The 12380-nt window shown below is 40.2% G+C and overlaps 1 protein-coding gene across 3 annotated transcripts in view; it reads left to right on the top strand.

Annotated features, from left to right (window-relative positions):
* The window catches only part of tncb (tenascin Cb), a 147688-nt gene extending 140749 nt beyond the window's left edge, over positions 1–6939 (top strand). For all 3 annotated transcript variants that reach the window (XM_078550326.1, XM_078550325.1, XM_078550324.1), the window contains 5 exons: positions 189–340; positions 2087–2183; positions 3706–3867; positions 4074–4237; positions 5708–6939. In XM_078550326.1, coding sequence (XP_078406452.1) covers positions 189–340; positions 2087–2183; positions 3706–3867; positions 4074–4237; positions 5708–5830 — 698 coding nt within the window. In that variant the 3' untranslated portion in view covers positions 5831–6939. The remainder of the gene's footprint in view (positions 1–188; positions 341–2086; positions 2184–3705; positions 3868–4073; positions 4238–5707) is intronic.
* Positions 6940–12380: the final 5441 nt, after the last annotated feature.

The following is a 12380-nucleotide window of genomic DNA, read 5'->3' as shown; positions in this document are numbered from 1 at the left end:
TATAATGCCCCTATGAAGCATCTTGGAATGGTTGGTATGTTAAAAGTGCTACAAGTTGTTGTTGTAAAACATTTCTCAGAAAACATAGAAAAAAAAATTACATCACAGGAGGCCATTTGGCCCATCGCTAAATTGAAAGATTCACACTCGTGTTACCGGAATTATGTACTGCTTCCCTTTTTCTGCAGTTGGTTCCTTGTATCCATTCCCCAAGGATTGCTCTCAGACGTTGTTGAATGGTGAAGCCAATTCTGGACTTTATACCATTTTCTTGAATGGAAATCGCTCTCAGCCACTTCAGGTGTACTGCGACATGACCACTGATGGAGGTGGCTGGATGGTAAAATAACATTTTTATTTATGGGAAACCCATGGAGGTGAAACTCTTCCGGTTGATAGCTTTAGTGCAGAAGTTGGTATGTGTACAAAGCAGAAGGCTCACTTCAAGCCAAACACCTTGCCTAAAAAATCAGCAGGAAGAATTTCATCCTCTTTTTTCATGTACATGCAACGACTGTCAAATGCTACAAATGCCAATAAAGTCATTAGTATAAAAGCTAGAAAAAGAGAGATTACTAATGAATTAATTTAATGGAATATAATGATGGACTGCTTGCTTACTAACAGACTCCTTGTGGATGAACTGTGATTCTGAGGATATGCAGTTCGATTATAGTGGAAGGGTTATCAGCAAGGCGTGAATGGAGATTGTGACACCTATGGAGAGTGTCTGCCTGTCAGTGTGCTGCAAGTAGCTAGCAGCCACAGTAGCACTGCACTTTTACGAGCTATAATGCCGCAGAGAAAAATAAGAAAAAGAAATGGAAAACCTGGGGAAAAAACTAAGTCATGAAAATATTGATTCTGAACAGAAGAAATTTACTAAATGTTTTGAAACATTTAAAGACTTTTTTTTAAAACAATTGTTTTTGAAACTAAGCGAACTTAGAGCAAAAGAACGAACATGGTGCCACCTAGTGTAGGAGGACTGCATGGTAGCTATAGTAGACAAGGTGGGACAGTGTTACCTATTTAAGAACGACAAATAGGTAATACTTTTATGTGTTACTAACTGTCACAGCTTGTTACAAGTTTGCAACACAGGAAGTGGGAACAGTTGCAAGTCATTTAGTACTCTATAGATAACCAGCTGGATGTAAATCAATAAGAATGCTTATTATTCATCTTCAAGAACTTAGAAAATGTTCAACTAAGAATGCCTAATTTTTCAATATAATGAAATCTAGATGAGTAGCAAGGCCCATTATGCCACTATGTTTGAATAAAGTAGGAGACATGATGAAATAAATCAAGAATTAGTACTTAAGTGACATCATAGTAGAAAAACCCTAAATTTTAACATCTTGTGAGAGAATTAATTTGACTAGGAGAATGCAATTACTCTGATTCCTACATATGTGTAGAAGAGCATTTAGGATGGTCTATTTGGAGCTTAGCAGGAACAATAGAGTGCTTCAGAGGAGCACCAACCACGTCATTATCAACAAATAGCGCCAAAAAATATGGAAGGATCCACCTTGTGGAATTGCATTCCAAGTGCGGAGCCATGTTCCCCTCCCCAGCCCCACAGGCCTGTTCACCTCACACTCCTGCTGTTCGTTCCAGGGAGAGGAAGCTCTCCACCATGAGATCCATTCCAACAAATCAATCCTAGAAATAGAGCTGTTGAATCATGTTCTTTGCAATCCTATGTCATTTATGCCCACATGCTGATATTAGCAGACAAAAACTTAACATGTTCGTATGACATTCCTTCATTCACTATTTTAATGCAGGTGTTAACCCACTTATATAAATCCACTGAAGTAATGGTCCAAGAAGTGCCATACAAACACCATAAGCATTCATTCCCTAGTATTCCAAGCTGTAACTTCCAGACTTTGACCTGCAGCTTAGCTGGTTGGCAGGTTACAAAGTCTAACTTAGTACCATACTGTGCACTACAGTGGAAGAACGGTTTCAACCTAATCCCTTCCTCACTTGTAACAATTCCAGAAAGCAATGTTTGTGAGACATTTGGGAACTGTCAAAAATCTTACTGACCTGCTGAAAAAATAAATTCTAGGTCTTCCAGAGGCGCGAGAACGGCAAGGTGGATTTCTTCAGAAACTGGAAGAATTATACCAGTGGATTTGGCAACCCTTCTGATGAGTTTTGGTTAGGTAAGAGTGGCAGCCCGAACACTGAATAAATGATTGGATATTTTACTGTGCTATATCAAAAGGGAGACTTAACTTTTCCTGATTTTTTTTCTTCCTCTCTGGCATCTTCATCGGCGATGGATTGCCTAAATATTTTGACATCAAAATGGCAGAATGATTTCTGTTTCTTTAAACATTTTTCAGATCCAATAGATTTTTTAAAAAATATATTTGGCAGGCTTATATCCATCTTTCATGTCAATGCAAAGTTAGCATTAAAATAAAAGCAAAATACTGCAGATGCTGGAATTCTGAAATAAAAACAGGAAATGCTGGGAAAAGTCAGCAGGTCTGGCAGCATCTATGGAGAAAGAAACAAGAGTTAATGTTTGGAGTCCGTATCGGATTCCAAACGTTAACTCTGTTTCTCTCTCCGCAGATGCTGCCAGACCTGCTGACTTTTCCCAGCATTTCCTGTTTTTATTTGGATATGCATTGTTGTGAATGTGACAGCACAACTCAGGAGACAAGTTAGCTGCCTGACTCCAATACACTGGAATACAGCGTGCACTCCTCACCAGACGCAGTATAATTCCAACCTGTTAAGAAGCCACATTCTAAAAATGTACAAGTGGCTTCCTCTGGTCTTTGGAAACTTATTTTGCAATGCTTTTAATCTGAAGAGAAAGTGGGTACTCCTAACATCAGAAATTAGTCTGATTTTTTTTTTGTATATGTATGTCAGGTCCTCATGATATAAATTCCAAACTCGTTATCAAAGCTATTCTTAAAACCAGTTGCTAAGAGACAGGTGAGAGAAGCAATGACGTTGTCACTCCAATATGCCACCCAGGCAGGTAGCAGGGTGTTTGTCGCACATGCTCCTGTCACTCAACACTGGGTCAAGTACGTTTTTTTTAAAAAAAAACAAGAATCAACAGTGCACAGAGTAACCCTCTAGACTCACGCTGCCACACATCAATATTAAAAAAGTACATCTTCTACTTTTTAAATGTAAAGGAGAAGGCAGCTCTACAACTCAATATGTGCAACTCTATTGGATACGACCATTTTAACCAACAGCTAAGAGGGAGCAAGATGGAGTTTTATAGAATAAGGCAATTGCAATGCATCCATTCATTGTCATTGGTGGAGGTTTAGACAGGGATGTCAGACAAATGATGTCAACTTACCTATCACCAGTACAACTCATCTATTCTCAAGTGCCAACTCCTCTGTTGTGTTGAGTATCCAAAGTGCCTAGTTTACACCCTACAATTACGAGGGTTCAATTTTAGCCTTTTTATCAGTGGGTTTGTGTTCTAACCAGTGTGTACTATACATCTGCTCATACAATGAGGATCTACCTTTCGTGGCACCGATAACCAATAAATGGTGCAACGTAAAGAAACTGAATAACTGCCTAAATTTGTCAAGTGTTGTATTTCCTATTAATAGCAGAATTCAATTGTTCTGTTGGGTTGAATGGGGGATTAGAATGATCCTTGATAAATCTAACATGTTTGCAATGTATGTTTTTCAGGGCTTGAAAACCTTCACAAGATTACATCACAGAGTCAATACCAACTGCGTGTGGATTTCCGAGATGAAGGAGACTCTGCTTATGCAGTTTACGACAAGTTCCTTGTCTCTGACTCCAAAAGTCGATACAAACTGCATGTTGGAGGGTACAGCGGAAATGCGGGTAAACTTTAAATTTCATCTAAAAATGATGAGACAAAAATAAATGTGAATAATTCTCAAAAAAAACCTCCCTGTCCAATTTTGGATCTCTGTTCACTCGGGCCAAGCTATAAGTGATCCATGTCAGAGAGCAGTGCTATGTTGGATCACAATTTTTTTGCTGCTTTGATGTTTGGTACATGTTTAAAATTCTATTTTTCTGCTCAGGTGACTCTCTGACTTACCACAATGGCCGTCCATTCTCCACAAAGGACAGAGACAATGATGTGGCCGTGACAAACTGTGCTCTGTCTTACAAGGGAGCCTGGTGGTACAAGAACTGCCACAGAGTAAATCTGAATGGAAAATATGGAACTCCAAGCCATAGCCAGGTATGTGAAAACTAGAAATGGAGACAAGAATCTGTCACGATTCACCGAAGGAAGGGAAACTGGCATGGGGCTGTGTCAATAAAGCATTCTTACAGACAAATCAACTGCATGGTATCATTGATTATGAACATTTATGTATCTAGTTCCTTTTCCAATAAGAGAGGACAATGCAAATATGAGAACCGGAGTAACTCCAGCATACTGTGCTACTCAGCCTTCTCTCTGTTTTCCCCAACTGTGTTCCACCAGTGACCTGGAGGTTCCTCCATGGGCACAACCTAGAGGTTCAACCTGGAAATGCACCCATTCTTATGCCTATTTTACCAATGTCAAGCTATGCCCCAAGTATCCTTCCAATCTCATTAGAATACACCCAAACTTAAAATAAACATAAATGATCATAAATCAGCACATGTCGCTGTAAAAATAGAAAAGGTTCCCTGCTTGCAGGTTCTTAAGCATTTTAGGTTCCAGCAAATTCTAACGAGATTCACACTGACGAATACGCATACTTTGAAGATGTATAAATGCAAACATAAATTAGATAGATTTTGGGTGAATAGATTTATTTCAGGAAATAACATTCTGGGACGCTTGCCTGGATGGGTGCAGCTCCAGCAACACTCAAGTAGCTCAACACCATCCAAGACAAAGCAGCCTGCTTGATTGGCACCCCATCCAACCCCTTAAATATTGCCTCCCTCCAACACTGGTGCACCATGGCAGCAGTGTGTACCAACTACAAGACGCACTGCAACAACTTGCCAAGGCTCCTTCAACAGCACCTTCCAAACCCATGGCTTATAGTGCCTAAAAAACAAGGACAGCAGGCCAATGGGAACGCCACCACCTCCAAGTTCCCCTCAAAGTTATACACCATCCTGACCCAGAAGTACATCACTAGTCCTTCATTGTCAGTGGGTCAAAAGCCTATCTATGAGCAATGTTGTTTTACTTACACCTCAGGTACTGCAGTGTTTCAAGAAGGTGGCTCACCGCCATCTTGTCCAGGACAATTACGGATGGACAACAAATGCTAGTCTTGCCAGAGACACCCACAAACCCATGAACTGATTTTAAAAATTCTGGGATACCTTATATGGATAATTTGACATGTATTATGTGGCTTGTGTAGCATGCTTTGGGGAATAGGTGACTTAGGACTTATGGTAGCCAAAGACCTTCACCATGAGGGCTAGGGTTTTCTATCATGTCATATTTGTGTCTTTTGTAGACTAATTGATAGAGATTGATTGCTATGATCAGTTATTAACTCTATTATCATTGTAAGATGTGACTATGAGGCTGGTAGAAGATGAGCTAGATGGATCTTGGTCTTTTCTCATCTGCCAGTTCCTATGTTTCTATGTTCCTAATTATAACACCCCTGCATACCTATTACATTTATTACTCTAATGTATTATAAGCCATCTTGCTCTAGGATTAAATTTCATTTCATGTTTTGAACAGGGTGTGAACTGGTATCATTGGAAGGGTCATGAGCATTCGATTGAATTTGCCGAAATGAAATTGAGACCACACAACGTCAGAGACCCACAACAGAGAAAGAAGAGAGCACAACAGCAACATTAAATAACCAAATCAGCCGTCAACAATAAAGATTCATAATGTACAGAAGCATCACTAATTTAGCTCACAATCGAGTTACTGTGTAATATGAGCCTTGCTAGCAAAGTGCTCTCATCTTACATGGGTTTAGCTCCACTCAGTTTAAACACCAAAGATAATTTTGACAATAATTAACATAGGTTGTTATTGCTTTTAGGGTCATAGCTTTATGTATGTTGCTCGGAGGGTGGGGGTGGCTTTATATGTACATCATTACGCCTGCACAGACATCAGAGTGTATTGTTTGTCTTTGTTCATCGTGTTGGGGATATATTGCCATGGCAACAAACTGACCAGTTGTTATTAAAAGGTTAATGTACAGAAGCTTCATGTTTAACCATCAAGTATATAAGCTGACTGTTTAAATGTGGGTGCGGAGTTTTTTTTTTACATGGAGCTCCATATTTGTGGTTCTTTACTGAAAGGGAGGTATTGTTTGGAAAAAGCACAAGTTGTTTCTTGCCATTGGTTAGCAATTTCAGGTACCTTGTTTTAAACAATAAAAAAATCAACCAAATGTTGATTCTGTTTAAGGGTAGAAGAACAGTAATGTATATACACACAACTAGGAGCCCTTACTAAGGCCACTTTTTCACAAAGTTTCATTTGCTCCCTGGAATAGGACAGTTTTTTTTCTCAGTAAATTACGAGTCTCACACACAAAAAAATACATTATTAAATGTAATTTTGTGAGTTATTTTTCCTCGTGGGAAGTTATGTCTGCATTGTTTAAAATAATCACAACGCTTCCGTTTATTTAAATGGCATGGATACTGTGCTGAAATAAAAGGGAAAAATAATGAATTGCTTTTAAGGAATTCTATTTTCAACGTAAATGTAAAAAGTAATATTTTTGTCTTTCAAATGTCCACAACCAAAAAAAAAGTTTTTTTTTTTCCCCGATTTATATAATATCCTTATCGTGGAAAGGTATGATCACTAGAACCCAATTATACAGTACCACTAAAATCGTGATATACATTTGTAAAATAATGAGTGTTTCTCACATGAATAATTTCAATGTACGTTTCTGTGTACTCCTAATTAAAATAAAGTAATGGTGTTTTAACAAATTTTGCTAAGAGCTGGTTTTTTTTGGGACTTATCGGGGGAGGGGAGGGAATTGTCCTTTGATGCATTGTGGGTGTATATAGTCTCCTGGAGCTTTCCTGACTGCCTGAGGGAATACAGCAACTTTCCTGGAGTTTGTTCTCAAATAGGTCACATGTTTCCTTTTTGCCTTGTCCTAGGAGTTAGTAATTGAGGTGGACTCTGCACAAGGATGAGACGATGGTTATTTTTTAGCACCATGTTTCAAATATTCCTGAATTCTCTAGTGGGCTTTTGATCAAGCATCCCCTCCTTCCCCCCCGCCCCCCACCCCCCCACCCACCCCAGCGATCAATGGCTTCTTTGATAAATGGCGTAGGAAAGACACGTACTAATCAGTAAGATCTCAGGTTCAATCTCTGCTCTATAATGGGTTAGCAATACACCTCAGACAAGAAATACACATCAGAAACAAGTGAATGAATTCTCTTTGGGGTACAATGAGTTTCTGCCCATCTGAGTGTGTAGGGCAGGCATCTGTGGAAAGTGGCCAGCCAACATTAAATGTTATGGGTTATAGGATGAATTAATATCCTGGAGATTCTCTTTGTTATTGTCAGAATCACGTGAGATGTTTACTTGTGGTTAACCTAGTAGAAGAATCTGGCACATGTTGGGTTAACATGGGACTGAGTACAGTACCGCCCACACAGCGATGTAAGAGAACACATGACCTGCACATGCGGGTCAGTTTAGTGTTGGACAGAGCCATGTGCACAAGCAAGCATGGAGTCAACTCCTAGCTTGAACCCTTTACTGTATATATATATATATATATATATATATGTACATAGTTCTTGTGGTTAATAAATACATACAGTTAACCCATTTAAGACTACGAAGACTCCATTAAGACCTACTGAATGGTATCCAGCACCCTTCAACAGTTAGTTCCGTTTGGGGTTGAGTAATAGCTGTAGTCATACTGATCCGTGAAGTGGAACAAGTTTGATCAATCTGTTGTATTCCTCCTGCTGTACGTGGGGGAAAAAATAGCACTAAGAGTGGATGCAAGCACACAACAACTGTGGCAGTGATGTAAAGGATTTTCACATCAGATTGAAGTTACAAGGGCCTATTTTCTTCTACTTCGTGCTCTCTGTTGAGTTTTTTTGTGAGAGGGCTGTATTTCTGTTTGGGTTCTCCTGATTCACGGTTGTTCCTTTCAGTAGTTCCACTAAAATCCATAAACCCCTCAGAACGTATTAAAGACTTGACTATTCCAATGATCCCCTGGTCTGCCTCCTTAAAGGTCATCCAAAATTCTGCTGCCCCATATCCCATCTCACACCAAGTCCCATCCACCCATCATCCGTGTTCCCTAACCTAAGCTGGCTTCTGGTTAAACGACACCCCGATCATAAAATTCTCATCCTTCAAATCCCTGCATAGCCTCACCACTCCCTCTCTCTGCAATTCACTCCAACCCCACAACCCTCCGAGATATCTGTACTTTGTTACTTCTAGCCTTTTGAGCATCCCCAATTTGGATCACTTCACTATTGCCAGTCATACCCACAACAGCCAAGGCCGTAAATCCTCGAATTCCCTCCCTAAACTTCGCTATCTCTCTTCTCTCATTTAAGTTGCTCTTTAAAACTCACCTCTTTGACCAAGCTATTGTTTGTCTGCCCTAATATCTACTTATGTGGCTTGGTATCAAATTTTGGGATGTTTTACTATGTTATAAATACAAACAGCTGTTGTTATTACAAACTCCAGACAATCCAATTTAAAAAGAATGTGGAATTGGTATAAATATGACAAGCTTCCAATGTTCCAAGTGTATCCTAAGGTTAACAATAGATGGGATTACAAGAAATCCAGAACTTATTCTATCTGTCCAACATCTGTGGATTCCAAAACCTGGAGGAAGGGGGTTCAGAGATGCCTACACAAAACAAAGACAGGTTTACCACCATCAATGCTGATTGAGATTGAAGGACTGAACATACTGAATATACATTTGCCTTCTGTAACCAGTTAACACCACAGCAAATAGATGGACATTTGTAATATTATCATACACTTGTATAATGTCGCTTTGGTGAATTGGGACTTTGCTACTTCATTTTAAGCATCTTTCACTTTAATTGAATGCATGGTTCCCTTCAAAAGGGACATTTGTAGTGTTGTTTCTGTCAGGTGACACTGGGGGCAATTCAATACTACTCCTTTGGTGCACTCAAAAGTTGACCCAGATATATTTCCAACAATGTCATGGCTGTGAGACTTTACTAGGCGGAAGGCTTTGGGGATATCCAGTCAGAGAGAATTCTGTTGCAGGAGTCAGTTGAGCCACTGGTGCTGAAAGCCATGCATCTACTTGAATAGACTGTTAGTAATTACAGGTCACCTGATAGAAAACAATATGAATAGAATAATAAACTGTGGTAATGTGAGGCACAGAGAATGGAAGTGTACTGATCATGTGACAGCACTGACGAATCACTGTACAGCACAGGCAACTGGGAACTGTAAGTCTAGTTCTGGAGATTTCTGAGTGAGCACGCATGATCTGGTGCTCTGCTCTATATCTAAAGAAACCATCACTGTTTATTCTTACATCAGTCTCCCCATTACTGATTGTAATCAGCAATTGATGAGAACATAGGAAGGTATGCAGTTAGAGTTCGGTTGGCCAACAAAATCATTTACCCAAGACATAAAAGTGGCGACGAGGGAAAAACATTGCAAGGCCCCTAAGTGTGAGTCCACAAGATGGATGAGAAAAGCATTGGAAAGAGCATCTGTACTTACCTTGAAGTACAGGCAACAGCCGGCAATCAGAGCAGAAAGCAGTGCTGCAGTTTTTAAAAATTTTTAAACCCTGCAGAATCTTGGAGATGATACTATCCAAAGGCGTTTGCCAGCCAACCCTAGTCTAGACTTCAATAAGGCATTAGAATTAGCTACCACAATGGACGGTGCTGTTAGAAATTCCAAAGTTATAAAAGGTACACAAAATGGTGCCATCCATCTGGTCAAGCAGGACAATCTGGCAACAAAATGTGCAAAAACTTCGGGCTCCTTGGAAAGACAGGAAATGCTCTCTAGCTCCAGACCATTGAAAAACAACAATACTGCAGTGAAAACCCATAAAATGAATAAGAAATACATACAGTGAACGAATGACAACTCTAACAAGTTGAGTGCTTTGTCTGCCACCGCTATGGCCACATAAGGCGGCACTACAGAGAAAGGCTAAAACAATACAATAAAGGCAGAGGGAAGAGCCAGAAAAAATAGAATCAGACATCCAGTCGTTGTATAACCTCAAAGTTGGTAGAGCCAAGCCAATCCAAGTAGTCATTACAGTTACCGGACAACCCATTAAGATGGAGCTGATACGGGAGCGTCAATGTCCATCACTGGAGAGCATACATTTAGATATCTGAGTTAAGAACTTTGAAGTTAGAAGTTTCGGACACAAAGCTGAGGACATTCACGGGCAAAGAAATAATTGTGAAAGGGGTATGTCAAGTCAAGGTGCAGTATGAGGAACGGGGTCTGCAAAATTACCCATATTTGTAATGTCAGACAGGGGACTGAGTCTCCTCGGGAGCAACTAGCTGGGAGAGATAAATCTTGAGGGCCCGCTAAGTTCCCAATTCGAAACCAGAAGTGTTGCTGCAAGAAAAAATGCGTACACAACGACCCAACAGGAGAAGCCGATAGAAGTGTTGCACCAGGACAGAGTTAAAGCTGAAGTCAGCATCCTTCAAAAGGAAATGGAAAATCAATTAAAGGACTTCCATGTGCTACAAAATTCAATCAGCTCCCCATTTGTGCCATGAGAAAGGTATGAAGAAGAAAAGGAAAAGTTGAGCCTGTCTCTGGCCAAGTTAAGGAATGAATTAACTGAGAAGGGGCAACGATATGCAATTCTCGAGGAAACAATTAATGAGAATAGGGAAGAATTGGAAGAGCTGAAGCAGCAGCGCCGTAAAAGCCCTGAAGTTTTAATGCTAGAAGGCCCTGAATTCTCAGAAGAACTGTCCAAAAACCCAATTACTGAGCTCATTCATATTCCGCTCGCCCCAGTCTAGTCCAGCCAACAGTGAAATTAAAGAGAAGACAAGATACAGGTCAGTGTTACCAAGAAAAGGACACGCAGGAAAAAAAAATAAATTAGTGACAATCCTCAGAAAGAAAAACAAAAAGTTTTTTTTTCCTTTTCCTCTTTCTCCTCACACATCATGTAGCTCATCGCTGTATTGCTTTGTGCTTGTTGCCCTTCATCTGTTTCAGCCTGGAGAGGAGGGGCAGCAGGAGTGAATATGGCTGCACCCAGTAGATGGCGAAATCATCCACTGAGGGACATAGTGGGCAACTGCCCCTGAAAAGGAGGTCTCAGAAACACAAGCCGAGGTTGTTCGACTACGACGCCCAAGCCGTCAAACAAGGCCTCCTGAGAAACTTGACCTGCAAATAGTTATTGTGTAAATGGGTAACGTGTTTTAAGCTTGTCAGCTGTACTTTTAAGTAAAGGGGGAGGGATGTGGTAAAGTGAGGTACCTTGTCCCTTTACGAGAATGCATGAGTACTGATCACGTGACAGCACTGACAACTCACTATACAGCGCAGACAACTGAGAACTGTAAGTCTAGTTCTGGAGGTTTCTGTGTGAGTACCTATGATCTGGTGCTCTACCCTATGTCTCAATAAACCATCACTGTTTATTCTTACATCTCCCCGTTATTGATTGCAAGCAGCAATTGATGAGAACATAGGAAGGCATGCAGTTAGAGTTCAGTTGGCCAACAAACTCATTTACCCAAGACATAAAATAAACCCTGGATCATTATTAGCAAATTCTGAATGTTAATAAGGCAGCCTCAGGTCAAGATTAAGCACCTATCAGCCTAATGGTACTGAAATCCGTACACCTGTTTGAATTGACTGTTATAGATTCTTAACAATTTGAAATAAATACAGTATGAATAAGGTAGGTTGGGATAAGCTTTGGTCATCCTGAGTAAGTTTCTCATGTGAGTACCACTGGCACTAAAAACCACGCACCTGTTTGAACAAACTGGCACAGGTTCCAAATTATTTGATGCAAAAATGATGTAAAAGGGTAGCAATGCATGGATCAGATGAATCAGAAATCTACTTGTGACCTCAATAATAGTTCCTGTCTTGGCAGCACTGACTGCAGGCAGGACAAGTAGCAGCCTCGTGGTGCTACCTGCATATGCAATGTGTCTTCATTGCTGTCGGCACATTTATTAATTGTATTCTATTTGTTCCTCCACCCTCACCTCCAGCAGCAGTGTGAAGAGCTCATGAGCTTCTTTGTCACTACTCAAAGAGAATTCAAACATTTACCCAAGGTCTCTTTTCTAATGGCTATTTGTAATGGGTGCTGAACAGCCAGTTCAACAGCTACATTAAGCCTTAA

This window comes from Cetorhinus maximus, chromosome 10 (genome assembly GCF_964194155.1).
Source record: "Cetorhinus maximus chromosome 10, sCetMax3.hap1.1, whole genome shotgun sequence".
In the NCBI taxonomy this organism is placed as follows: domain Eukaryota; kingdom Metazoa; phylum Chordata; class Chondrichthyes; order Lamniformes; family Cetorhinidae; genus Cetorhinus; species Cetorhinus maximus.
This window is presented reverse-complemented; position numbering and strand designations above follow the sequence as displayed.